This window comes from Colletotrichum abscissum (assembly GCF_030869225.1).
Source record: "Colletotrichum abscissum strain IMI 504890 chromosome Unknown Scaffold_3.1, whole genome shotgun sequence".
Taxonomy (NCBI): domain Eukaryota; kingdom Fungi; phylum Ascomycota; class Sordariomycetes; order Glomerellales; family Glomerellaceae; genus Colletotrichum; species Colletotrichum abscissum.
In genome coordinates, this window is record NW_026850209.1 from 1,597,325 (window position 1) to 1,625,039 (window position 27,715).

Consider the following 27,715-nt stretch of genomic DNA (forward strand, 5'->3'; position numbering starts at 1 on the left):
GATGGAATAATCATCCGTCCGAGTTTGTGGAGAGGGAAAAGCGTTGTTCAAGTCGCAGGTTCGGGCGCACGGGAAATTGGTCAGGAGGCTGAATCAGCAAGGTGAGCAATTGCAAATGATTGTAGTGTTTGAGATGTGTCGTGGTACTGTGCCGCTTTGTGTTGCGTTGCAGTTCACTTTATCCATCGGAGGTTTTTGGTTTGAAAATATGCAGTCGATATTGGTCCTTCAGGTCCCGCTCATAGATGATAGATGGGTGGACATTGATTGCGATTGCGTTGCGCACCCACTCATACGTGTGCCGGTGTTCACAATGAATCCGCCAATCGTGTAGGCTCCGCCTGGATAAACAGTTTGGGGGGCCATGTGGGGTTCCAGTTCGCTTATGTTTGACTAGCAGAACTGAATCCTTCGCATCGTTGCGCTTGACTTGTTGCTGGTTAGTCTAGGCTTGAAGAAGCGTGGACCGTGGTTCTGGCCACAATATGTGTTGGAGATGATCCGCTGACGAGAGACGAGACTCATTGATAATCGAGACGGTCCGCGGAGGAACACTGTCCACAATGAGAAGTTGAGACCGGTTACCAACGAGGCTACGTGGGTGGGCATGACGGACCGATGATGCCTGCCATGAGTTGAGAAGCGTCTTTATAGCTTTGTTCTGGACCAATGTGTCTTGCGCTACTTCCGCGCCTATAACGTTAGAAACATAAACGGACGCAGGTACCGAGCGCCCCGTGCCCCCACCGTCAATCTCATCCGAACCGAGTTGTTTAGTCGGTGACTCGGGTTCGCTCGAGACTCTAGAAGGGAGGAACGCGGCCGCCGGCAACATTTTGGGGGCCGGTTGATGGGTGATGGTGCGGAGGGAAAGGATCAGTGCAGAAGGCCGCTGCAAGCCTGCGACCCGTACCTGTGCGTTGCATGGCGTAGGCCAGCAAGCTGGGTTTCTTTCGTCTTAGCCTCGAGGTAGCAAGCTCTCCAGGCGGCGCTTGGAGCGTTTTAGGTACTTGTTGGATCAGCGCCCAAATAGATCTTGGTAATGGTTCCTGGCCCAGTGGCCGTGAGCCGGGAGGAGGATACATTGCTGGGCGATGCTGACGGGTCGAACTGGGATGAGGTAGCATAGCGTCGCGCTGTTGCCGGGTAGGCGACCGACTACCTGGCTACATTTGGCCCTCGAAAGGCTGGGTTGGGGGTGGTGTCAGGAGGAATTGCTCCCGCAGATTTGTTCTTAGTATCTCTGTTATGGCACCCAGCTGGTACTTCCAAAAACAAGTCGAAGGGGGATAGTCAGAATGGCCATGTATGAGTTCATTTAAAATTCCACAGCGATCGTGGTCAATGTGTTCTCTTAACATCACGAATGAGAGAGAGGAAAGGTTGGATGGAAGATGAAGCCAATAGAGCATGTTGGAAGAGGTCGTGTTGTGGGGTGCGGCTGTGGAGGTGAAAGGGATGGATGAACCAGACAGACGGGTCTTTTGGCACGGCATAGACAGGCGGATGGGATGGAATGGAATGGAATGGACGAAAGACGGCAGGAACAAAGGGGGTGCCGTTACTGTACCTGCGTGCTGCCCATCATCCGGCTGACAATGGGACGAAGTCGCGGCCCGTGAGATGAGACGCGCATAAGATACCTTACTTTTACTTATTAAGGAGTTCGTGCTCTGTATGCTAGACACGAAACATTTGCAGAAATCCGGGGATTTAGTTCGTCCCATTGATTGCGCTCCACTGTGCAAAAATAACACGTCTATCCGTAAGGTAAAGTAAGGTACCCCGTGAGGTACTCCGTAAAGTACTTACTCGAAGACAAACGCTCTTCCAGAAGATTCAAGTCGAGGTTAATCTATCGGTGGTCGGTTCCTTTCCGTCATGGCAAGGAAGTCAATGCCACTAAAGCGTCAATCAGCAATTGCCTTTTAATTGGCAACTTGGATTGGTTCCAGTCCCCTGGCCACTGAGCTTCGTCGCATTCCCCTGCCTGAAAGCTTGCGTATAGAGGGAACTCGGGATGATCCTTGATCCGTTGTACGCCGCGAAATAGGTCTGTACTCTGCAGTGCCTGCTTATTAGAGTAAGCCAGCTTCGAGACAAGACATGCGAACGTAGTCGAGAGAAAAGCAAGCACAAACAGCCATGGCTTGTTCCTTGGGCGATTGAGCGGCTAGTCCGGGCAAGGTCGAGCAGCAAAGGGCGGCACCTGATGCTGTTCACCGTCATTGTCCGTGCCTCGCGCGTCCCAAGGGATGAGATTGAGCCAATTATGCTTGATGCGCTTGAGCTCGACGCTCGGCGTAGCCTGCTTTCTGAGTTCTTGTAGTGAGGTGATCGTCATGATGCAAGGTCACGCGCCGCAATCGATGGCCACAACGAACAAGGTGAAAAGAGAAGCCGGCATTTGAAGTTGAGCAACGAAAGGGGAGCCACAGATGAGGTAGGGAGGTTGCTTGGCCCTTGTTAGGTTCCTGAAGATGCTATTCGGCTAGGAGTCAGATACATGCATGAGGTGGTCGTGCAAGAAGGACTACGTGCGATGAGAGACATGGAGGCTACCTTTACGTACCTGGGTAGGTACCGTAAGTCCATCATTGGGGAGAGGGGGGCCTCGTCTTGGAAGCCTTGCTTTGTGTCGAGTCTATCGCGCTCGCCCGCCGTTTTTCAGTCTTTCATCGACCTCTCGGAGGGTCCATTGGCAAATTAACACATAATTTTCGATGCATTTCGAGGCGAGGTAAGTAAGCCGGTCGTCGAATAGGTTGGTTACCTTAAAGTAACTGTCCCTTAATATACGCATCTAAGACCATCCAGATGTATCAAAGTACTTTCCGTCGAGCTTTACTACTTAGGGCGAGGTGCGGTGTATGCTAAGACATGACCCAAAACAATGGAAGACGTACAGGTGGACATGCGGTACCTGCCAGTTGAGGTAGGTTTGCAAGCATGGAAGCAACCCAACGAGCAAAGCACCAAGCACGCGGCAAGAAGCAATAAGCAAGCAGGTGCAACTTGGGCAATGGCAATGGCAACGGTAGGAGCAACAGCAATACCTACCTAGGTAAGGCAGGTAGGTACCTCAGCAACGAGCAGCACCTGCCCTCCTGACCTACCTCACCTCGAACCACTTCACCTCGAGGAAGGGGCCTTCCTTTACTTTTGCTTACCTAGCTACCTTGCCTTACCTTCCTTCTCAACGTGCCAATGTACTTTGCCATAGATGCGTAGGTAGACCAATACATAGGGATACCTTCGGTGCTGACAGTACCTACCTAAGGTAGGTAGGTAGCAAGAATCTCTCATCTTCATCCTCCTCCCTCTTGGGACTCGAGTCTTTCTCTCTCTCCCTCTCTCTCTCCTCTTCGTTCTCACTGCTTCAGGAACCAGAACTTCTCTCACTCTCCTTCCGTCGCCAATCCAACCACGAATTGGTCACAAACTCCGTTCATCTTGACGAATCACACGACTTTCTACCGATAGCCCGCCCCGTTCCGTTTCAACTACCGGCGCCTTATCATTGTCGTCGGCGGATTGTTCGGCCAACAAATCCCCCATCTGCAGTCTGCAGTCGATATCTTGCCTCTCCTCTCCTCTCGCCGCCTCCTCTCCAGTCCCCACGCTCTCCTCTCGCCCGGGGTGCACAGCTGCAACTGCAAGAAAGAACCCATGGGGCCTTGTCTCACCGACTGCCACCACCATTACCACCACCAACTCTTGGCTGGCTCGATATAGTCTCGTTCCATCTGCATGCCCTGCAGCACCGCCGTTGATTTCCTATTGGCAGCGGCACCTGGTCCAGCAGCATTATCTTCCGGTATCCTGCCAGGGCCTCGTCCTTCTCGGATTTGACGGGCGCCCCAAAAAGACAACGCAAACGTATCTGCCCATTTCCCGTCTGTAAGTCACTTCTCTTATGCTTTATTGCTTCTTTCTATCCTCTCCTTCGCGCTTCGCTTGCCGCCTCGCTCATGTCACGTCTTCCCGTTCGCCCCCTTGCCTGGCCGAATTCCTCCTTCTGTTACAGTTGTGTTGTTGCAAATATCACCTCGTCTTCCCATCTTATACCCTCCACGCAAACCACGGCAGCAAATGCAACAGACCGACAATCCCTGGCCTCCATTGCATCCCGAATACTACTTCACTTCCTCCGCCACCTTGGCCTCATTCTCCCTCGACAACTTGCAGCATCGGATCCATCTACGGGCAGCAGGCAAACAACTTCGCCTTCCTATCAGTGCGGCCTGCCCAGCAATTAGACCCCTTCCCTCCAATACCTACATCACCCTCATCAGCCCTTTTTCTTTCTCGCCTTGCCTTCCCCCCAGCCATCCAACTCTCCTTCAGACAACCCTTATCCATGCCATCTCCTCGCTTGCTTTTCCCAGCACATGGTCGAATCCTCCCTCCGCTGACATTGGGTATCTCGCTTGCCAACTAGCCCCGTCCCCAGTCTTCGCCATCTTCCCTGCCCTGATCCTCCGTGGTTCCACAGGCCTTGCCCGATTGCCTGTTCTACCCTGGAGCTTGAAGCAGCCTTAATATGCAAGCCGTAGCAGCATGCTGGCCGACCAAGTCCATGGACAAGCAGCAACATCCTTGGTGATCGATTCCACCTCGCCGAATACATAATCAGCAATAATATTTAGCTCCCCGGCTCCATCTCCGTTCTGGGTCCCCAAGAATTTGCAACGAAGCGACGAAAGAAAAAAAAAAAAGAAGTGGAAAGAGCAAGAGAGGGAAAAAAGCAATTAATACCATTCGAACCCACTCAAAGCGCCATCGCTGCATTTACCAACACCGCGTTCCCCCTTCGCCCCGTTGCCGAATTTCCTCGCTTCTTGTCTGCACGCGCCGTTCTCGTCTCGCTCAGACATCCCCAACTTCCATCCCCCGCGTTGGAGGTCTCCTCTTTACCGCCTCCGTCGCCGCCTCCCGACACCCGTTGCTGCCGCTTCCATTGGGACGAAACTCCCTTTTCGTCCGTCACCTGTGCGACATTTGACAGCACCAGCAAACGCCGTACGAAGCCGAACTGCCCCCGTCCTCGCCCTCGAGCTCTAACGGCCGCTCATCGTTGCAACCCTGCACCATCCCACCTTGGACCTGTGGATCTACCACCAAAAATCCCCCGCTCTCAACCTCTCATCCCGCCGCTGATCCATTTCTACGTCTCTTCCCGTTCGCTCGTCGCTCTGCCTTGCCCAGGGCTGGCGTAACAGTTGGCCACCACAGTTCCGTGTCGCATTGTGAAGCCCGCCGAAATTCCTGTTGGAGCGGCTTCGCTGCGCACCAACTTTTCTCGCTGCAGGAGCTGAAAGTCGTCCGCCTCCCAACGACATCAAGCGTCACCACCGCTCAACGGGCTTCGCACTCGACTCCCACCTGTAAGACCCGATTTGCGACTTGCAGGAATACCGCTCAGCAACTAGTATGCTTGTTGTTGCGTGGTGGCACACACATTATCCTCGGAAGCAGAATCTGATCGGCCATTACTCAATTTCGGAAGAGGCAGAAAGGCGTGCTGGCTAGGTTACGGAAAGCAAGACGTGGTGGGACGCTCAGGTGCAGCTCTGGAAGAGACGACGAATTCCGGGGACGCACATAGAATCACCAAACCTCAGATGCGGGCGGACCCCAAATGAGGACAAACCATGGAATGAGCATGGCACCACCGGGAATGGATGGACGAACCTACCACAACGGGGTTCACAACGTTACGCCGCGCCTCAATTGGCAGCAATCCCAGAACCAGAACTTGTCCGCAGACTCGTCGTCTCGCGGCATGGAACGCGTCTCAAACTCCAATCTACGCACATCATTCCGCTCTAACCACCCGTCGAACCCCACGATCCGCGCCGTGACACCCGAGTATCATCATCCGGACCTCTCGCCGACGCCGTCCGCGAACGCCGCATTCGATCCGACCGTCCCTCCTCAGATACCCCGCGGTATCACGTCGAACTCCCCTCAAACCTCCCCGAGATCTATCCCGGGAGACTTCTCGAGACGACAGGGAATGGTGTTTAATGACACATATGGTGGAAGCTCCTACGAGAATAATTCAACTAGTCCGCCTCTGAGGCAACAAAGCAGCTTTCGGCCTAGGACACATACCATGGACGGCGCACTACGCCAGCAGTTCATGAATGCTGCCTCCCGAGAGGGCCGCCAGCGTGTGGGGTCGTTTTCTTCGTCTGGATCTCAGCCCTTGTACGACGATGCTCGCTCCCCACCGCCTCCCATCGAGTCCTTGGGATTCCCCTCGGTCATCCCGGCCCGACACTCGGAAATTCCCTTAGGTGTCGCAAACAGCCTGAAAGAGAAAAAGCTGTCGACGAAACGTCTGATCAAGCGCCAGTCTTCCCGGCCAACTTCTCCGCCAACAAGCTCAACGCCTTCTGTTGATTCGCTACCCATTCCCGTTCCGACGGAAAATGCGAACAACATTCTGCTCATGATGAAAAATCTATGTGGGCGCATGAGAGGTGAAATCGAATTTCAGACCGACCCCCGGGGTCCATGGCAGCTTGGTATTGCATACGTTGACGAAGAAAAGGGAAGCTTGATGTTCGACTCAGGACATGATGGGCCATTTCATATCCCCCTCATTTCTGACCTCCGTGGATGTCGAGTTGCGCCAGTCATATTACCTGATGGGAAAAGATGTTTGGACGTTTCGTGTCCCATCCAGCCCCCGTTGGATCTTCTAATTCATCCGCTTCTAGCAGAAGAAACAGACCTCTGGCTTGCAGCTTTGCTCTGCTGGCAACAACTTCGACCTCCGAAAGTGAAACTTTCGAACGGCAATCGAAGTCCTGCGCCTACCGCCCTGCGTCCAGCAGTAAGAAGGCGTGGCTCTGAGAATGGAACCGCGAAGACTACAACTGCATTCATCAAGGTCGGCCAAGTGAGACTTTGGGACAAGGGCTTGGCAAATTCGCCGAGGGCCATCGTGAAAAGGCCCTCTACGAGGGATCTGAGATCGCCGACTACTTCTTGGCGGGTTGTTTCCCTCCTCCTTCAAGAAAACGGAGAGGTTCGACTCACCACAAGAGACGGCGAGGCTGTCATCGCTGTGGTCGAACTATCCCAACTATCTCGATGCGCTATTCAACAGCTGAACCGGTCAGTTTTGGACGAAGAGTACTGCATCGGCATTTTCCCACACTACTCTCCGATATCTACACAGCTGTCCATATTCCGTCCTGTGTACATTGCTCTGGACAACCGCTTGTTATTCGAAGTCTGGTTTGTTCTTCTTCGAGCATTCGCGCTGCCGGACATTTTCCGACTGGATTCGCCTTCAGCCGAAGGAGCGATGGAGGTTACAGATTTGGAGTCAGATCTTTCCGGCGAGATATTCAGGATTGAGAAGACGATCAGTCTGCGGGTGACGGAGGCAAAACTGAGACCGAAGACTTGTTCTCCCGACGTTAGCTTCATCGACCGACAGCCCAAGGACGCAGACCCTTTGATGGGCAACTACCTGACAGAAGTCATACTGGATGGCGAGGTCCGCGCTCGATCAACGATCAAGACTGGAACCAAGAATCCATTTTGGCGGGAAGATTACCAATTTTCGGACCTTCCGCCGACTATGCCATTCCTTTCCATTATTCTGAAAAGAGTGGACGGGAACCTGGAAAGTTTCAGCCATCAACTGCAGGCATCACTTGGGCTGCCCAAGACGGGAAATCTGACTGAGATTCTTTGCGGCTCCGTTGACATCCCCTTGGACCATGTCGAACCCGGCAAAGACTTCGAGCGGTGGCTTGAGATCTATGACGAACGACAGCAGGTCATGGGCACAATGCTTGTGAAGCTCCATCACGAGGAGCTCGTTGTTCTTCATTCTAAGGAATACCAGGCGCTGTCCACTTTGCTTCATAGCTTTCCGTCCGGTCTGACCGCTCAGATTGCTGATGCGCTTCCCGGCAATTTGCGGCGGCTTTCCGAAATCTTTCTCAACATTTTTCAAGTGTCTGGTCATGCGAATGAATGGCTGCAAACACTAGTCGAAGACGAGATCGACGGTATTGGCGGCAGCCAAAACCAGATGAAGAAGTACCGATTCAGCAGCCGCTTGAAATCGAATGAGTCCATGGAGTCATCCAGTGACAGAGAGCAGATTCTTCGTGACATGGGTAAATCTCTTGCAGGAGAGGCCAACTTGTTGTTCAGAGGCAATACGCTGCTGACGCAAGCGCTTGAGTTCCATATGAGAAGATCAGGAAAGGAGTATCTCGAGCAGATGTTGCAAGCCAAGATTTTCGAGATCAACGAGACCAACCCCAACTGCGAAGTCGACCCAAGCAAGCTCAAACCTGGTGAAAACATTCAGGAGCACTGGACAAGACTGATTCAGCTGACAACGGAGGTGTGGCAATGTATTTGCAAGGAGCCCACGAAATGCCCACCGGAACTTCGCTCAATCCTCAAATATGTACGAGCCGTGGCTGAAGATCGCTACGGCGACTGGCTACGAACCGTCACTTACACGAGCGTGTCGGGCTTCTTGTTCCTCCGTTTCATTTGCCCGGCGATTTTGAGCCCCAAGCTCTTTGGTCTGTTAAGGGATCACCCTAGACCCAGAGCACAGCGAACGCTCACACTGGTTGCCAAGGCACTTCAGGCCCTTGGAAACCTGTCTACGTTTGGTAAGAAGGAAGAATGGATGGAGCCAATGAACAAATTTCTGGGCTCCAACCGTCAGTCGGTCAAGGACTACATTGACACGATCTGCGCCATCCCCGTCGAACGCAACAAGGTCGCCCTAGGTCCATCCTATTCGACACCTATCGCGATTCTTGGACGACTATCACCAACGGCACGAGAAGGGTTCCCTGCACTGCCTCACTTGATTGATCACGCTCGCAATTTCGCAGCGCTAGTTAAGATGTGGACTGAGGCCAATCCTATCGGAAATGGGGAGGTAGTCAAACCTGTAGGCGGCGAAGACGACATTCTCATCTTCAATGAAATGTGTCTGGTGTTACAGGAGCGCGCCGACCTATGCTACTCGAAGTTGGATGGCTCGTCTCACGAGACTGCATCCCTTCCTGCCTCCGACTTCGCCGACGCTATGGATCATAACTCTGCCATCTTGGATTCCATGAGCCTTTCCACACATCACAACAATCACTCAGCACCGACCTCAGCGAACACGTCTACAGTTTGGCTTGACCAAGACAATTACCAACCACCTGGTTCGGCTGGCAGCGACGTATTGATCGATGTTCCTACGCGAAGAAGTCGTGAGCACCGTCGTGGCCGAGATTTCAGCTCCCTGCGGCAAGCGGCTGGACATTCAGAGCACGCGTCTTCGCATTTGGCTACGCTCAAGCGGAATGGCAGGGCTACCCGTCATATTCTGTCTGGCATCATGAAGCCGTTCGGGCGGAGCGATTCACCTGAGTCGTCTCCATCAACAACACGCGGCAAGAATCTCGACCGATCGTGGAACACTGGCTATTGATGTTCCTTATTTACCACTCATTTCCCTTTGTTCATCACTATTTCGATACACACGCACACGAACCAAAACCAAAAAAACTTCAATGGTCGAATGACGAGCCAAAGTCTCTGCATTCTTAACGAGGAAGATGTCTGGATACGCCCAGCTTGGAGCGTCAAGAGAGTGCGGAAGGGCAGCGCCTCTTCTGCATTACTATCACCTGCGCCGGAATCGAGGGCAGTCTTGGGTGGGCAAGGATCGACTGAACTTACCTCTGGCGTTTCTCCATTTGCACAATGTTCATCAATGGAGCCTGCTTGGGAAGGTTCCTTTCTACTTGTTGATGCATTCGGTTGGAGGGAGGGTCGGCCCTATTTGTTTTTCACTTTCTTCTTACACCCAAACCCATCCCGTGTTCGTCTCTTCTTCCTCGCCAACTTTTCTTGAGCTGGTTGGAGGGTAGGTAGCCGTCGCAACATGGGCCACGAATGAATATACCCAGACATATCATGACTAGCATTTACGTGTCTTGCCTCAGCCTCACGCCACGAGACTCTTCACAGCATATTTCATTTCCCTTTAGAACAAAACGAAACGAGCAATGTGTATAATATAATGATATTGAACTTTCAGTCGAGGTATCTACCCATGAATTTTCTTTGTGTTTTCCAGTGCCTGCTTCTCTTTACGCCCCGAGTTGTTCCAATTAATTAAGAGAATTCCCTTGTTTTTAGTCGCCCAGATCATAGAATCGTCATCCACCAGTCTTCGCTCTGCCTCATACCATCACAGTCGCACTGCTTCTATGCCGTGTTTCCCCGTCCAGTCCCCGGTACGGTACGTGCTGCGCCCTCGCTGAGTGGCTCCATCTATTGGAAGAACTTCTTGTAAGCCGCCTTCTCCTTGGCCGCACGGGCGGCCGCCTTCTGCTTGACGGCATTAAGCTCGTGGAGAATGACCTTATCATCCGGCACGAGCTTGTGCGCCTCTTCAAGATCCTTAATGGCGTTCTCCTCGTCCTTAAGGCGGACGTTGGCGAAGCCGCGGCGGTAGAGGGCCTTGGCGCGGTCAGCGTCCTTGGTTCCGGAAACATCAAGGGCGTACGTAGCCGTCTTCGCGGCATCATCCCAGGCCTCGAGCTTGATGTTGAGCAGGGCCGAGTTGTTGTTGAGGGTAAAGCGGAGAGCTTGGAGTTCCGCCTTGGTAGTAGCGGGCTCCTTCTCCAAGTCGGGCTCCTCGTTGATGTAGCGCAGGCCCTTTTGGTACTTCTCGAGACCGAGGTTGAAGTCGCCAGCCTTGAAGGCCTTGTTGCCGTAATCCTTGCAGGCGGCAGCAATCTTGATGACTTCCTGAGCATCAGGCGGGGTTGCACAGTCCTCGGGGAAGTCCTCGTAGGTGTCGCCCATGGCGTCCGGGGCCTTCACATCGGCTGCGAGAGCGGCGTCTCCGGTCAATTCGCCGCAGTCTGCAATGACGGCGTCCTTGAGGGGCTTGTCGCCTGATTCGGTCTGGAGGTTCTCGATCTGGCGAACGACGGACTTGCCGTTGAGGACCTCGCCAAAGACGACGTGCTTGTTGTCGAGGTGAGGCGTCGGGACGGTGGTGAGGAAGAATTGAGAGCCGTTGGTGTCTGTACATAGCATTGTCAGAAAGAAGCCTCCCTCATCAAGGCATAGAAGAGTACTTACTAGGCCCAGCATTGGCCATGGACAGGAGGAAGGGACGGTCGTGCTTCTTAGGGAAAGCCTCATCCTCGAACTTTGCGCCGTAAATAGACTCGCCGCCAGTACCATTGCCCTCCGTGAAGTCACCTCCCTGAATCATGAATTGCTTGATGACGCGGTGGAAGATAGAGCCCTTGTAGTGCAAAGGCTTGCCAGATTTGCCCAGACCCTTTTCGCCGGTGCAGAGGCAGCGGAAGTTCTCGGCCGTCTTGGGGACGAGGTCGTTGTAGAGCTCCATGGTAATACGGCCAGCGGACTTGCCACCGACTGTAATATCAAAGAACACGCGCGAGCGCGCGGCCTTGTTTTCGGTTCCCTCAGCGGACATTGTGACTACGTTCTGAAGTGCAAGTTGAACTCGTTGAGGTTGATCAGGCTAGGATTCTGTACTCGATCCAGTAGTGCGGGGTAGATGTGGTTGCCGCAAACGAGATTGCCGGAGTGAAAGGTTATCGATGATTGGGCCGAAGCTGGTAGGAAGTTGTCGTTGATTCACGTTGAACGTGAGAAGTGTTGTTCATACAATTGAGTCGAGGAAGTAAGGTACCTGAGGCAAGGTATAGCTTAATCCTCGGAACGATGGTGGTGGAGGGGGACGATAAATGCTTCAGCCCAGAGCTAACCTGGAAGGTGGGGGAAGGTACGATGGAACTTTCTGGTAGCTCGGACGCCTGTGCGCGGGGCAGTCGCACCACCGGCTGCTCACTACCTGCATGCTTCACCGGGAAGGAGCAACAGCTTTAGAATGGGCCAATCAGAGGGTGCTATTCTTACCGATGTCTCTTTCCTGCCCTGTCCTCGGCTTTTCCATGAGGTGCCTGCCTTCGCTGCTGTGTACCTTAGGTGATGCATCTCTACATAGGTAAGGTAGGCAGGTATGTTATCTAGGTACCTACCTAGGCTGAAGAGACAAGGTGAGGCAAACGGGAAAATAAGGCAGAAAGAAATTATGCAGCTGAAGCAGGCAGCGTTGATGTAATTGAGTTGCAATGTCTCTGCCTGCGTTCTGAGGTATTCTGAAAAATGACAAGCCCATCGCAGTTGCATCTATGTGCAAAGTTCCACGCCTAAGGCAAGGAAGTATGATGCATATAAATCTATCTTTAACCGCGGCGGACCGCCTGCCAGGTCCATTACTGTTTGTCATCGCTTCTTGACGCTTCGAACGAACAGGATCCAAGCTGCAGTTCTGGCGTACCTAGGTTCCGCTCGAGTAAATCCCCGGCTTGTGTCAGGCGACGCTGCACTAGTTAGTACCTTGGGCCATGGCAAATGGCATCCGGAAGACTTCGAGAGCGATCAGGACTTAGGTGCCGACTCTGTGTTGAGCTCAAATGTGACCTTTGGACTTGAATTAGGACAGAATCACCAGTTGTCGTTGGGTTCGAAGGGCACAGACCGGTCCGTCATTGACGGAAGCCACAGCCATCATGGCCTGGAAGCGTCCATCCTTGACCTTGTCGGCGGCGTAGCTATCCTGCAATTTTTGCAAGAAATGGTGATAGAGCCTCTTGGCATCCTCGGCTCCTGCGCTGAGGCGGAAATCCGGCTTGTTCTTGACAATCTTTGCGAAAAGCGTGAATTGGGACACTGTAAGGGTTAGGAGTTGTCATGAAAAGGCCCGTCACAGGAGCCCAGAACGGCAGCCTACATACCGCAGAGAATTTCTCCGTCAATGTCCGGGACTGATTTCTTCCACTGAGACAAGATTAGATGGAGGTTTTGTAGTGGTCAGGATCTGACCAAACGCACCCTTGCGCCGGCATCGTCGTCCCACATCCTAAGCTTCAACACCTTGTTTGCTAGATTCTCGGCATCTTTCTCTGTGTCTTCGGGAGCCACAGCAGCAAGAACAAGAAGTCCCTTTCCAATAGAAGAAATCACTTCGTTGTCCACCGTCACTGACCCAGACAGCACCCGCTGTACGATAGCTAGGAGGGATCATTATCTCACATCACCAGGCACAAGCTCAGTTGAGGAAAAGCAGTCTCACCTTTCATCTTGTACTGCACAGCACCACTGCCTATGTTGGAGACGACGCAGTGGAATTACCTGAGACTTAGAGACCTCACTAAGAGTAGCAAAAGCTGGCTCCGGTGACAAGTTCTTCAAACACGATTGATAGGCCGGAACGTGGATCCCTCCGACACTGTTACCCGGATGAGAATGAAGTCAAAACACAAATGGAGCAGCTGGAGACCGCTGAGTAGTCCGTATCGCCCGGGAAAATGCAAGCTACAACCCGAGCACGTCGGGAACAAACAGGCAAACGGGCGGCAAACCACACGGAGAAGAAGCAAACAGCAAATCGGTACTTGGCCTGGCAAGTCATAAGCGCTGCTGTCTGGCAGCCCTTCAATATTGCAGAAAATTCCTGCCATCGAATGAGGGCAAAACCAATAGCATTAGCACATTGCCTTGCCTGATTTGAATTACCGGTAATAAGGTATCTCCCTGAACACGGCGGGAAACAGCTGGCAAGGCTGGGCTTGACAGTGGCCCGTGTCATATTTAGTGACGAAGTCGAAGTAGCCTGAACTTCAGTCTGATAGATGAAAGAATCCGGGGCTGGTCTTGCATGCTATTACACTACCGGAATGGACCATTTTATTGTAAAAAATGATCATTTGTAAGAGTTATATTAATAATGGTGTGCTTATGAGATTATTCGTATCCTCAGGACCCCTTTGTAGCTTTTCAAGTACCCATTTGCAACATTCCTATGTTTCACCCTCTATCGGTCTTCAGGTACTGGCGACCTCCACCCTCCACCTCCCACACAGCATCTTCCATCCAGCTCTTTCTTCTGCATGCGCGCATCCTTAACCCATCAAACGCCTCACTTCCCGGCAAGCAAACCTGTATTGCGCAACCAACAAACGCCGGTCAACACGGCGTAGCAGTCGTCACGCGAGGGACAAACCCCCCATTCATCCACCCATAACGCGCCCATCACCCCTTCGACGGCCGTCTGCGACACGAGCACAGCTCACTGAAAACCAGCGTCAATCACGACACACCTGACACAACCGACAAACCCAACCCGTCGGTATCGAGACACGTAATTAGGCTTAGCATTTTCATCTCTGCCACACACAACCCTACAAGATGGCGGCACGCAAACTCCAACAAGAAGTCGACAAGTGCTTCAAAAAGGTGGCGGAAGGCGTCGCCGAATTCGAGGCCATTTACGAAAAGATTGAGCAATCCAACAACATCTCCCAAAAAGAGAAGCTCGAGGACAACCTCAAGCGCGAAATCAAGAAGCTCCAGAGACTCCGCGATCAGATCAAGACATGGGCAGCAAGCAACGACATCAAGGACAAGTCTCCTTTGCTGGAGCATCGAAGGTTGATCGAGACGGTTGGTCTACCAACTCCCCGGTCGTAGCTCTTCCCCGCGGTCCCGCTAATCCCCTCTGTAGCAAATGGAAAAGTTCAAGGCCGTAGAGAAGGCTATGAAGACCAAGGCATACTCCAAGGAAGGGTTAGCCTCTTCAGCCAAGCTCGATCCCCAAGAACAAGCAAAAGCCGAGGCAAGCGACTTCCTAAATAGCATGGTCGACGAGCTCGAGCAACAAATCGAAACCCTAGAAGCCGAGGCCGAATCGATACAAGCGACGATGAAGAAGGGCAAGAGCCAAACTGCCAAGGCGGAACGAATGGCCGAGATCGAGCGCATCATCGAACGTCATAAGTGGCATCAGGGCAAATTAGAGCTTATTCGGAGATCTCTAGAGAACGGCGGAGTCGACACGGATCAGGTTACTGAACTCGAAGAGACGATTCGATATTACGTCTCGGATGGCATGAACGATGACTTTGTCGAGGACGAGGAGATGTACGAGGAGCTCGCTCTGGACGAGGACGAGGGCGCATTTGGCCTAGCTCAAGATGGCGACAAGGGCTCATCGCAAGACGCTCAGTCAATAGCGGAGGAACCGACACCCGAACCAGAAATCATCAAGGCTCCCCCAAAGCCAAAGGCGGTAGCAGAAGCATCTGCTTCAGGACGCAGGTCGAGCTCACAGAACAAGTCCCCACTGCCTGCGTTAGCTACCTTGCATATGCCGACAATCATTGGCAATGGCGCAGCAACCGGTCCTACGATGAAGCCAGCGGTAGCCCCCGCAAGACCTGCTGAAGGCCTCAAATACGCGTCTGCGGCGGCGGCAGCGGCAGCGTCAGACAAGATCGGCATCTCTCCCTTGCCCCCTCCGCCAGGCGCAGCACCCGTCCCTGCCAGTACGCCGGGCTCGCAATCGAAAACCAGCGCTACAAGCTCACCCGCAACGACATCAGCGCACCCTGTTGCAGCAAAGGAGCCCGAACCCAAGCAGCCACCACCACCATCAACAACCCCAAGCGAACCACCGATCGCAAATGCGAGCGCCAGCGCAAGCACAAGCACAAACACGAACACAAAGGCCGTCTCGGCCCCTACCAAGGCAGAGAAGCGTGCGAAAAAGGAGCAGGCTGCGGCAAGTGCTTCGGGAGCAGCCAAAGGCAAGTCCGCCCAGCACCGTGACCATTTTCATAGTTTACTAATGTTCTTTAGCATCTCAAACAAACGGTGCCACAAATGGGATCCAGGCTACAGCAGAGGGAGAGGAAGAGTCCATATATCACCTTCCGTCATCTTTGCAAGACCTCGTCGAGTCTTTTGAAGCTTCCCGCAAGCGCCCAGCGCCTCTCAACTCGCCATCCACGCAACGCATGCTCCAGACCAGCCAGGCTACGTGTCCCGACATCATGGATGCAGATGTACCCAGAACGTACCGTCCCGACTTGCGATTGACATCAACCGGCGTTGGCTTTCCTCAAGAGCCACTCCCTTTGTTTGATGACCCGCGGCTATATTCACGGATCGACCCTGACACGCTCTTCTACGTGTTCTACTACAAGCAAGGCACGCCCCAGCAATACCTTGCCGCCAAGGCGTTGAAGGACCAGAGCTGGCGGTTCCACAAGCAATATCAAACCTGGTTCCAGCGCCACGAAGAGCCAAAGAACATCACCGAGGAATTCGAGCAGGGCACATACCGCTTCTTCGACTACGAAAGCACATGGTGAGTTATTTTCTTGAAGACGTTAAACTGAGGTAATTAAGCTAACTCAAAGGGCAGGATGAACCGAAGAAAGGCGGACTTCAAGTTCGCGTACAAATTCCTCGAGGACGATGTATGAATAGGCAGCAAGGTTTACGGGGTTTCATGCCAGGCGTAGCCTCGAATTGGGATGGGGGCCTCAAACCATTGGTATCGGGAGGAACGGCGTTGCCTCTTTTTGCGGAAACATACAGCCAAGGTCTATCTGGCTCACCTTTGTTGAAGTACACTGACTATTGACTGGCTATGAAAGGGGGAGGCTACAGGCCGCTCCAATTCGGCTTTTGCACATGAAGACAAGACAACCTATTCGCAATGCGCGTGACCTTAGATTGAGCACTTTCGGCACCGCCAAGGCCGTTTGCCCTGCCATGATATCAGGGACCCTGTCCTCGGCGGTCAGCATAAATGCAAACTAAGATCCCGGTCGGTGCAGTGTGTTCTGGCCCTATCGGAGATGGCCTGTTCCAGTACTCCATACAACCACCTCACTGGACGCTCTAGGAGCTGGGGGGAGTCGATGACGGCTTGCACCCCGGCGCCCGGATCCAGGCTCGGCCGAAATAAGTTGAGAAGAGGACCTCCAGGCTCCTTGGAAGCTCCGGCCACCCCGACAGTTGCCCCGTGTGGATCCGTTTCTGCGTGACACAAAACATAGCCGCCAGCGGGTGGGTTGACGAATACCTTATCCCCCACGATTCTCCAAGTCTTAGACGTACGTAGCCACCCAGGACGAATTGGGTTATGGATGCGCCGGTGGGCGTTCCGAATGGTCAGAACCAATGCCAGGGCTGAGGCGACAATGACGAAGCATGGAACTGTGGAGGGTTGCAATCAAGCTTTCCAGCCAGCGCAAACCATTGGCATTCTGCAATAAATCACTCCGCCACTTGTGTTATCACAAGCCGGGCGAACATGGCCAGGAGGTATGAGGCACGTCGATATGAAGCGAAATGACTGGACGGGCCAAGGCCAGTAAGGGTAGCCAGTACTGTTGAAGCGGCATATACGTGCAGGAAAGCAAGAGCAAAGTAAGGAAGTCGACGGCGGCAAAGCGGCAGTCTCTCATCTGCGTGCTTACCTACCTGCTGGCTAAGGTGGTGACGATTCGCCAGGTGCAAAGGAGCATGTTGACATGGTACTGCAAATCTAGAGCGTCACAACGTGACGAGACTCCTACCGGTACCTAAGGTCGAGAGGGTGGAACATGAGAAGAAAGTACCTTAAGGTTAGTGGGGCAAGCGGCAGGCCCAATGGAGGGCCATGATGCATCACCACCTTCCGACAAAGTTGACAGGGTCTTGCACAAGCGATGGAAGATTTCTAGAAGGTTGTCGAGGCCCACCTTTCCTTCCCCCGGGCGTGTCGCGGACCTGCCAACTTGCCTCCTTCCCAACTAGCAACCGTGAACCCAGTCGAGCGTCATGGGTAGGACCCAGCAAAAGCCCGTTGGCAGAGCGGTTTATTCAGATGACTACCTTTTCCTGGAGTCATCAAAGTCTCTTCTGACCATCCACGAGGCTCGAACACCTCTCCAAGTGACTCCAACACGTTGGACCGAATCCACATCTCGAGGTCTCTCAACCTTTTTCCAACAGTATCGCATACCTGGCCTCCGTGTTTTCTCACGCCAGAAAATGGCTCGTCCGAGCAAAAGGCCCATCAGAATGGATCCTGCTACTACACGATATGCGCCTCTTTGAAGATCCAACAGACTCTGATTTACACCAGCATGACAAAAAAAGGCACCTTTTCGTATCGCCGTATCCTCTCTGACTTGCTCACCGAACCAAACCTGCATCGACCGTCAGCCGGACATGAAGCACGCCCGCCGCTATCTCCCGATTCTTCCGTCCCCACGCCAGAAGTAGGGCACCTACCTATCTTGCCAAAGACACCTGACCATTGCAAGGTGTCGTTTGCGCGAAAAGGGTGAAGTTTCACCATCTTACAGACTACATACTCATTATGGCCGTCACCGCCTGTATCACTGTTCCCCGTTCAGGGTCGGCGGACGCTCAGAGGGGGCAACGTGGCCGAGGAGACAGGAAATCGGACCTGGAATCGCCCCGGAACCGGTTCACTTGGTTGGCCATCACTCATCAGTCCTTCTGGGTCTCAGGCTATTCCGGTAGGCAACATGCAGCTTTGCGGCGGATCCAGCGGATTGGCCCCCGATGGAATACCTCGATGTGACAGTGGTTGCACTGCAACTGTGCTGCGCAGCACCACACAATCCATCAATGAGCCATGACAGCAACTCACTCCCAGGAAAGCAACCGAGGTACAACGGTACTCCGTATTCAATGTCTGCCCCAGAAGGGAATCGCTTCGCTGGGCAGAGGGGTCCTCCGCCAGAGAGTGAGAGACTCCATTGGATTCCAAACCGCCCCCTAGGCTTACTATGGCCTCACCTACCTGGTTACGATTGGACCAGTGAGGGCTTCATGATTTGCGGTACCATTGTTTCTTGGCTGATTCCACTCTAGCATTCGGACCCTGCACAGCAGCAAGGGCTGGGACTGCAAGCGTTCACGCGCACACTAGTGTGGCAGTGCGGGGCCAGGCAACGAGATATTCTACCAGTCAAGCCTCTCCTCCGCGATTCCGATCTTCAGTCCATCTAGACAGCCGCATCGCATCCTGCCAAGTCCGCCCCGAGCCCGAGCCCTACAACGCCCTAATTGCTACCGTCCAGTTTGCTATGCCACTGAGCGACAATTTCTCGCCATCCATGACATATCTCACAACTGTCGGTTTCGTAGCTCACTGGCTTATCTTCGAGCCCCTTGTCCGGTCCTGCACTAGACGCGGTACCTCGAGTCCCCAACTCTGGGTTGACTGACCTTGACCCTGCCGTGCCGTACAAACCGACCACCAGAAACATTTCCATAATGGGGCCTTTCTCTGCCCCGGTTTATCTTTTGGGCCTGCCAGACATGTCTTGGGTCGCCAGTACCTTTTACCAATGAAGTCGGCCCAAAAACACTCATGGTAACTCAGAGCTGACTGCCCAGCCGGAACTGGTCCCCCCTTTCGATTCCATGTCAACGGCGGTTGAGGCCCCCTCGAATGTATCCGTACAGCGCTCTTTAACCACCCCGCCGCCAGCCCTGTCGAGTGATAGGTGGGTGCATCGTCATGGGAGTATCTGGCGGGTCTTGGGCTGACCTGATCTCGAATCTCGCCGGTTTGTTCTCAGACCAGGTTGCCAGTTATGCATGTCTTCCCGCATGAATCCATCGACTTGGTGGCTGGCGATTCTAAGCCCCCTTCTAGAAGCATGTCACTCACCGAGGACCGCCTCTCACTTGATCAAACGTTCAAGTTGGTGGAGAAACCCCAGCACTTGCAGTTGTTTCCTCGCTTCGCGCCGTATGGCCAAGACAACTCTATCCCATCTTCACCCTACGCGGAAATGGCCCGGGGGCTGATGGAGCTTTACGACGTTCGACATGCCCGCTCATTTGAGGCTCCCCATGGCCAAGGCCGTCTTACGGAGGTCGAAGCCTTGTGCTGGTGGGTTGCCATGACCCCATTCTACCGCCTGCTCGTGTATCTGTGCCGCTTGACGTCTCGCTGCCACCTTTATTCCTTCCAGCTCCAAGGCGGTGAAACTTGAATTTGCCTTGTCCCGCTCATACTTGAACCACCCACTTCCCCTCCAATTCGTGAGCTTGTCATTTGGGAATCACTTCAACAAATCCTTTACCTGCTCGGACTCTAGTGTAGTTCGGTACTGCACTTTGCCTAACACTTACCCTGTTCATGAACAGACTTCCACTCCTTTCTGGACTATAAACCCCACGGCGACGAGGATTTTTGCCTGTACTCTACTTATTCACAATCTAAGCTACCTTACTTCCATGGGTATTTATGTGTGAGCCACGTTTTTGACTCTCCGAAACCAGCCTGCCTACCCCCCCACGAGTCTGACACTGGCATCCCATGTAAGTTGGTATATTTTCCTTGGCTCCCGGCATTCCTCGCTACTGCTTACTCTCCTTTAAATGTTGTATGCTCCCCCCAACCTTGCCAGGTCACCCTCCCTTTACTGAACTGCTATCCAGAAGCCGGGATATAAACGGTTTAGACAGCACGACAGTTCCACCTGTTTAAGTCAGAAACAATGGACAGCCACTATTACCGCGGAGCAGGCTATCATGTTAACGCAACGTCTCCAGTATCGGCAGGAGACTACCTTGACTCCCCTACTTTCCTAGAGGCTCCGGAACTTGCTCGCCAGCCCTCCGATATCAGCTCCCGAGGTCCTCTTACACCATCTTCATACGGCTCTTCGCCTGGTATGTCATACTCATACACGCATAACATGAGCCACTCTCCTGCGGGTGACTATGGCGATGGCTACGACGAGAGCTATGGAGGATACTATGCAGACGAGTATGCGAGTGCTGCGTCTTCATCGGCACAACAAGCGTCTGAACCTTACTATGGAAACGTAGACTGGTCGCAGTACGACTACGTTCCCACTGAAGACGGAGGCTACTGGCAGATGAAACCACGATATGTTCCTGCAGGGCAGTATCCAACAGTGATACCCCATCAAGGGTTAGTCAATGCGGAGGCCTCTGACAGAGATGGTCAAGCTGTGCTAACAATGCTGTGCGCAGTGGCCAAGAGCAGCAAGAAGTCGTGGACTACAAATTCCCCTGCCTCGAGGCAGGATGCACAGCAAACCCGTTCAAGCGCAAGGCCGACCTCGAGAGACACTATAGACAAGTCCACCAAGACCCCTCAAAGAAGGAAGCTCACAAGTGCGACTATCCAAAGTGCTCGCGAAGAAGCGAACCATTCGGACGACGTGACCACTTCAGAGATCACCTGCGAGACTATCACAACGAAGACATTTTCAAGCGGGGCACCCACGTGGACGACAGCTGGCTCCAGGGACGCAATCTCTCGTCGCGATGGTGGCGGTGCTCAAAGTGCTTGATAAGGGTTGATGTCAATTCGTATCCGGACCACGTTTGCCCCAAGTGCAAGAATCCGTGTGAAGACAAACGCAAGCGTGCGCGAGGTTGGCATTGAGGGTCATCGTTGGCACTGCCCCATCGTCGAAGGCGGATCACCATTGGGCCACAGGCACGGGCAAAGCTGATGCCTAGAGGTGAAGACGCACCTGCAAGAGCTTGGAAAACGACGCCCCGGTTGCTTTCCCCACAGGAAGAAGGCGGTAAAAGTTGACAGCGAAACGAAGCCCAGGTTCCGGAGTACAGGAGCCAGGGCCGTCGCCCGACACGACATGCTGGCTTTTAGCGACCCGGCAAAACGTCTCTCTTTCTTTGGTGTGGCCCACTGACAAGAGTGCGGCTGAGGCAACACAAGCTTATGACGTTGGCAACCATACCATAGAGTCGGGTTGCACAACCAATCACGTCGGCACGACTCGGCCTTGTTGCAGCTCACTTTCTCTTTCGGAATTGGTGGCCAGCAACAGTCGCAGCAAAGTCAGTCCGTCCTTAGCTCAACAGGCCATGATGTTACCTACTGAGTCTAGATACGATTGGGCATGGACTGCATGGTCCCAGGCGGTCATGTGGAGCAGCAGGGTATGAGGTTCGCGGAAGAGGTTGTTTTTTCAACGACAGGCTTTGCCCATGTGGGAAGGCTTCGAGAAGAAGTCTATGCAGGCTGCGTGGCTTTGACCACTGCACATCTGACGATAATGGGCCCTGGGAACCTTTGCCTACTTGGCTACCCATTCGCTCTTCTGAATGGGCAAGCAGGGACACGAAAAGCAGGGAGCACATGGCCGGAGGATGCAAGGGTGGTTGTGCCTAGCGGTCTTAGTGGTCTTGGTGTTACCTCAAGGTGTGTGGTGATCGATAGACGGATGTACGTCGCGAGACGCTTTTCCTTATGTTTTCTGCATGGCGGTGGGGCTGTGCCTATTTTTCCAGTCTTGTTATGGCTCAACTGTCTTGGGACTGGGGTGGGAATGGGGACGAGAGGATGGATTGATACGACGATTGGGGTAGCTTGCAGGTGTGGCGCAAGGCATATTCGGGACCATGAGAGGTGATTGTAAAGGTTTAATATGGGGCGGGCATCTCGGTCTCCTCGCATTGCGGCACGGGGCCTTACTGGGCTGATCGGATGGGATGGGGAGGTATTGTCGAACTGGATGGATGCGGACGACGGCTTACTGTTTTTGTTTGAAAGGGGGGTTGGAGAGGAGAGAAGAGGAGAGGAGAGGAGATGGACGACGATGACCATTACGACAAACTACACTATTACACGACTACAACGATTTCGGCCCAAGAAAACAGGAAGACATTACAGAGTAATTCGCCAAGAGGAGAAGGCAGACAACGAGACAAGAAAGACAAAGATACCCTGAATTCGAAATGCATCTACATACATACATCGCACAGCTGACGGGGGAGCGGGAAGCTAAGCACGCACATCAGATGAGACCATCTACCTACCTTTACCGTACGGATACACCACGGAGGTCTCGCTTAGGGGATAACGGAAGGAAGCTTTTTGCCTGCGCGGAAGGAAGCTACACTACTGTGCCGTGGCGAGCTTTATCTTGTACACCCTGCCGAATCGAACGGTAGCTTAGGGTAAGGTAAGGTAAGGTGAGCAGAGAGCGGGCGTGGATGTGGTTGTGGTGGCAGTCGAGGTGGAGGACGGCAAAGAAGAAGGATGCGGTGAAACGCGCGCTTCTGCTTGTCTATAGTGACACCGTGTCACCGAGACAGCCTTGTGGGAATGGGTGATGATGATGATGGTGATGGTGATGGTGATCATTGATGGGGTAGGGCGTTCTCGGTGCTTGTTTAATTGCAAAGAGACACACGATGATGTGGGATGGATGGAATGGGGAGGGGGGGGGGGGCATTGTATTGGAAGCTGCAGGGTGCGGGGAGACGGGCGGTGGTGGCTTAGAATCGACAGATTACCGTACATAGTTGCTGACGGTGGAACGAACGTACATAGTATACCTCGAGGTACATACACACACGCGCGCATTACATAGAACTACGTGAGGTAGCGGGCATGGGATGACTCGGGGGTGATTAGTGCATGGTCCTTTTCTACCGTGGACCACCTCGGGCCTTTTTCTTTTCTCTTTTCATGTCTCTACTTTTTGTGTAACCCGTCAGCTCATGGGAGTATTACAATAATATTGGTTTACATTTTTTTCGTCGTCAGTTTGCCTACCTTGGATGGGATGAGATGAGATGAGACGAGACTGTGAGACTAGAAAGCTCGGCGTTGAGTCCGGCATTATCTGATTTGACGTCACATTAAGGCTGTGCATACAGATACTCTCCCTTCAACTGGCAACGCAGTAAAATGACAGTAAATACATTGCCATTTGCCATTTGTCAATGCCGATGACCTGCCTGCCTGGCCCACCGCCGAAGCGCCTGGGAATATGTACCTCCGTTTGCGCGCGTTAGGTGGGCATCACGCTTTAAACGCGCCCAGGTAGCATTTCAGGATTCGCGCGCAGGGCTTGCTTGGGTACGTGTACGGCGTAGTCAAGAGAGTTGAAACGTAGGCAGACATTAGTGTATAGGAGAAATAGTGTTCGAGTCCAAGTCAAGGAAGAGGATGATGGTCATCGGGACCATGCTGCAAGGGAAAGGATTTGGGCGAATGGGTATTGAAGCGTTTATGCGGATTAGAGGCGTGGGCGAGGTTGATGAGGCGGTGATGGTTTTTTTGGAGCAAGTCTGTGCTACCAGTGGACATTGAGAGGTCCCTTTACCCTTAGCCTCTCTCTATACCTAACATGCGAGGATGCAGGTTGATATGCTGACGAGCAGGCTTAGTACAATGATTACAGCAATGCTTGACTTGCTTCCGGCGGTACGAATGAGGTTGAAACAAGGAGGAAGAAGCGAAGCTGTGGCCTGTTTCTCGCGAGTTTCTCGCTACCTGGTTTCTTTGGCCTCGGTTCTTGAACCATAAAGCCACTAGGTAATCAACGACTCCACGACTCCGCGACTCCGCTGATGTCTTGGGTGTTTAGCGCCAATTGTGGCATGGGTTGATGGGACATTGCATGGCGGCATGGCGGATACGGATTTCGGATCGGGGGGGAAGGGGGAAGGGGGAGGAACTAAATGTCGTGAGGATCGCTGTGCATTAGCTTTCGTGTTTTCCTAATCACCATGGATCATAGCCTGCCCGCCTTTCGGACTTGGTGAGTCATAGGCGAAGGTGCGTTATCATCATCGTCGTCATTATCATAATTGCTATCCGTAAAACTGATGTACGCCTACTAGCAGTAGTAAGGGCACCTTCGTGACGGGGAGAAGGAAGGGCGGAACTTTTGCCAAACCTCAAAAACAAAAGGGCGAGATACAAAAGGGCGTAGGGGTTCATGGTGTCGTGACGGTCTTTTATTTCTTGCGAATTAAGGCAAGGTGAGGTGGCATCTGGCTGGAATTGGTATAGAGAGAAAAAAGACAAGGTCACAGAGTTGGATCGGACAACAGCAGTGAAGATCCTCCTCGTGGTTGCAGGTACATACATAGGAAGGCCCGGAAGGATGACGGCCGACAGACGACAGGGTCGAATTATGATACCTATGTCTCTGCTGTGGAGGAGTGAGACACTTGACCGACTATCCCGATCGACCGTAACCGCAAACTCCCGCCTTTTTCTGTGTGTCTCTGGAGTGGAATGTAAAAAAATAAAAAAATAAAAAAAAAAAGGAAAAAAAAGGAAAAAAGAAACGAAAGTGAGATGATGTGGAGGACCTGGGGGGGGGGGGAAACTGGGAAGGGTGTAGTATGGAAAGCTTGGAAGTCGGAAGGGAAACCTCTTGGGATAGGGCTGAAGAGGTCCAAAAAATTGAGACGTAGTGAGATGCGACTGAGACAAACGGCTGGGCAGAGTGTGGCTGTGACGGCGGCAGCGGACAGCAGTAGTACCTAGCAAGATGCAAGCCCGTCCTCGGTTGCTATTACCGGGCCGCCTGCGGCCTTGCATGTTGAATTCCTCTCGTCCGAGACTCAGATGGCACGAATACGGGGCTAATACCAGGTAGGTAATGACAGGTATCCGTAGAACGGAGTAGAGAAAGAGAGAAAGACCCCGTACGCCAAGATCTGACGGGGACGAAGACAAATTTCGGGGGTATTTTCAGCTGAGGCAAAGTGGCATTGTGCTTTGCGAACTATCGATATCTGACAGGCATGGAATGAAAAATAGACGCCCATGAACACCAAAAAGGACCATGTATTGTTGTTACATTGCAGGTTTCCATCCTTCCTGTCAGGCGGGCGGAGACATAGAGAGACGGGTGTCTCCTTTTGCAGAGTTGCACACCTGACGACAACTGCGCAAATTCGTATACGTTCATCTACAGCATGAGCCCAGGACGAATCTTGATTTCGAGTGTCGGTCGTACATGCACGAGGTCCCGCGGGTCGCGAGGGATGGAATGATACCATGCGTGTTGAGCTGACGCTGCCAGCGGTCGATGACAGGACGCCATCTGGGAGAAGCTGGTTGGCACGTGACTCTTTGCTTAGGTAAGGAGTGGATGAGTGGTAAGCCACTGCTTAGGTAACAGGGCCAGCTCCACTCCTCGGTGCTTCCTTCGGTGGTCGTTGTGATCTTATCGCGGGAGGTCGGGTCTGCGGGCCTAGTGCGACCGAGATCGGAGCAAGTCCAGCTCCGCTGTATGCAGGAAAAAGCAGTCATGGCGGGGCTCAGTTGGAAAGCAAAATGTTTTTTTCCCTTGAAGCTATCGCAGGGAAGCACTGACATAGGACGCAGAGAATTAGGAAGCTCTGTCATGAGTCGACACGGCTGACTACCTATGCGCTGGCTGTATTTGTGACACAACTTCCTTTGCGAATGCGATTGAAGCATTTTGGGGGTCGCTCCGGGCAGGAGAAATTCCGCACGCGAGACCAAAGTGACAAGATGCCGAGGAAACGCCTATTTCACCGTCCCCATACTTTGATAAGATCAAATTTATCTTCATCTCAAGTTCAGGTCCACAGCATGAACTTCCCCATCCGACAAAAAGCTAACTACAAGAGAGCGCGGCAGCAAGCAATCCGACAACAGACGAAACAATCGACTGCGCGCAAAATCATCTGGTGACCAACTTTGGGATGCTGTTTCGTCTCGACTGTCTTGGTTGCTTTCCCCGCACGAAGCTCTCTGGCAACGTGTGGGGTGGGTGGTGGGAGGACATGGGATTCGGAAGAGGAGGAAAGACTGGACAAATTCGTGACAAGGGGGACCTTTTGTAATTTTTATGAGAGAGAGGCCTGTTAACCCTTCCAATCACGCTGCTTTCATGCATTGCTCCCCATGCTCCTCTCCTCTCAGAGCAGATGACGAATTGGCATTGGTCCGCAAACAGCAGAGACGGGCCAAGGCCCAGGAAAGGGTCACAAGTGGTATTTCTGAGACAACCACTGCCGAAAAAACAGCAAAAAAAGTTGCTGCAGAAGATTTGCGTTGGATTGCTTTTCGTCATGCGACGGGTTGCGCGAAGAAGTTGTGCGTAGGTAGCTAGTCTTATGCCATATTTCTTTCTTCGTGTCACGCCAGGAAAATATCGCAAAAACCTTCTCTAGCTCCAAAGATTTAGCAAGCACTGAAGAATGCCCAGAGACCGCCGATATAGGATGAAGAAAAGGACTCATCAAAGTCAGAACTATGAGCCCCGAGAAGCGCAAAGGCCGAAGAGAGGTCCGAGACGGAGGTAAAGGAACTGGAACCACGACCCCTTGAGGCAAGACTGGCCGGGGGCCGATGCTATCCATGCCTTTTGAGCATTCTCATTAGTCTTGCTACTTACAAGCCGTTACCTCGCGACCAACGAAGAGTGACAGACTGGGAGGCGATACCCGCAAAAACAGAGCTGTTGTGGTACCTCTACCTCACACCGTCACACACCCACACACCGGTCCCCGGAAGGCACACCTGTGACGATCTCGGCTCGGCTGCCATCCCGCTCTCTCTCCTGCTGCTGCGACTGCGTTTTTCTACTGCGTGAACTTCTTGCGCGACTTGCCCTTTTCCTGTCCTTTCCTGCTTCGACAAGGTCTCAATTGCAACCGGCCACTTTGCCTCTTTTCACTCCTCCCCCTCAACCAATCTTTCCCTCGCGGTTTTGCTGTCTATTTGCAAGCAAACCTTCCATCCTTCTCCTCCTTCTCCAAAAAGCAACAGCAGAGCATCCTTAGCTTCGCGATCGTCAGCACCTTGTTCGTAGCTTAGCTGTCAAGCGCCTCATCCGCTCGTACAGTCTGCACTCTTGACAGCCTGCAGCAAGCCCGTCATCGTGCCGTTGCATCTGCTTCTGCCGCCGCCGCCACCACCCGAAGCTCACTACCGGATCACACGACCCGGCTCCTCCTAGTAACCGCGGCCCAAGAAGCTCCCCCGCCGCCGCCTTCCCGACCGAAAAGCCGAAAACAA

The 27,715-nt window shown here is 53.0% G+C and overlaps 8 protein-coding genes across 8 annotated transcripts; 4 read left to right on the forward strand and 4 right to left on the reverse strand.

The window, feature by feature from the left end:
• Positions 1-1,914: 1,914 nt before the first annotated feature.
• Positions 1,915-2,229, reverse strand: CABS01_01854 (uncharacterized protein; the record flags this gene model as incomplete). Its single annotated transcript, XM_060535233.1, has 1 exon — positions 1,915-2,229. The coding sequence occupies one exon, from the start codon at positions 2,227-2,229 to the stop codon at positions 1,915-1,917; it is 315 nt and encodes a 104-aa protein (XP_060398422.1).
• A 3,412-nt stretch (positions 2,230-5,641) lies between these two features.
• Positions 5,642-9,478, forward strand: CABS01_01855 (GTPase-activator protein for Ras-like GTPase; the record flags this gene model as incomplete). The annotated part of the gene is made up of 1 exon (XM_060535234.1): positions 5,642-9,478. One exon carries the CDS (start codon positions 5,642-5,644, stop codon positions 9,476-9,478), a length of 3,837 nt encoding a protein of 1,278 aa, XP_060398423.1.
• An 848-nt stretch (positions 9,479-10,326) lies between these two features.
• Positions 10,327-11,509, reverse strand: CABS01_01856 (cyclophilin type peptidyl-prolyl cis-trans isomerase/CLD; the record flags this gene model as incomplete). Its single annotated transcript, XM_060535235.1, has 2 exons — positions 10,327-11,087; positions 11,146-11,509. 2 exons carry the CDS (start codon positions 11,507-11,509, stop codon positions 10,327-10,329), a joined length of 1,125 nt encoding a protein of 374 aa, XP_060398424.1.
• Positions 11,510-12,535: 1,026 nt separating this feature from the next.
• Positions 12,536-13,181, reverse strand: CABS01_01857 (D-tyrosyl-tRNA(Tyr) deacylase; the record flags this gene model as incomplete). The annotated part of the gene is made up of 4 exons (XM_060535236.1): positions 12,536-12,771; positions 12,837-12,879; positions 12,934-13,112; positions 13,175-13,181. 4 exons carry the CDS (start codon positions 13,179-13,181, stop codon positions 12,536-12,538), a joined length of 465 nt encoding a protein of 154 aa, XP_060398425.1.
• A 1,108-nt stretch (positions 13,182-14,289) lies between these two features.
• On the forward strand, positions 14,290-16,367 carry CABS01_01858 (Not1 domain-containing protein; the record flags this gene model as incomplete). Its single annotated transcript, XM_060535237.1, has 4 exons — positions 14,290-14,544; positions 14,606-15,665; positions 15,739-16,249; positions 16,307-16,367. The coding sequence occupies 4 exons, from the start codon at positions 14,290-14,292 to the stop codon at positions 16,365-16,367; spliced, it is 1,887 nt and encodes a 628-aa protein (XP_060398426.1).
• Positions 16,368-19,505: 3,138 nt separating this feature from the next.
• On the forward strand, positions 19,506-19,910 carry CABS01_01859 (uncharacterized protein; the record flags this gene model as incomplete). Its single annotated transcript, XM_060535238.1, has 1 exon — positions 19,506-19,910. One exon carries the CDS (start codon positions 19,506-19,508, stop codon positions 19,908-19,910), a length of 405 nt encoding a protein of 134 aa, XP_060398427.1.
• A 507-nt stretch (positions 19,911-20,417) lies between these two features.
• Positions 20,418-21,337, forward strand: CABS01_01860 (uncharacterized protein; the record flags this gene model as incomplete). Its single annotated transcript, XM_060535239.1, has 2 exons — positions 20,418-20,857; positions 20,920-21,337. 2 exons carry the CDS (start codon positions 20,418-20,420, stop codon positions 21,335-21,337), a joined length of 858 nt encoding a protein of 285 aa, XP_060398428.1.
• A 4,753-nt stretch (positions 21,338-26,090) lies between these two features.
• On the reverse strand, positions 26,091-26,264 carry CABS01_01861 (uncharacterized protein; the record flags this gene model as incomplete). Its single annotated transcript, XM_060535240.1, has 1 exon — positions 26,091-26,264. One exon carries the CDS (start codon positions 26,262-26,264, stop codon positions 26,091-26,093), a length of 174 nt encoding a protein of 57 aa, XP_060398429.1.
• Positions 26,265-27,715: the final 1,451 nt, after the last annotated feature.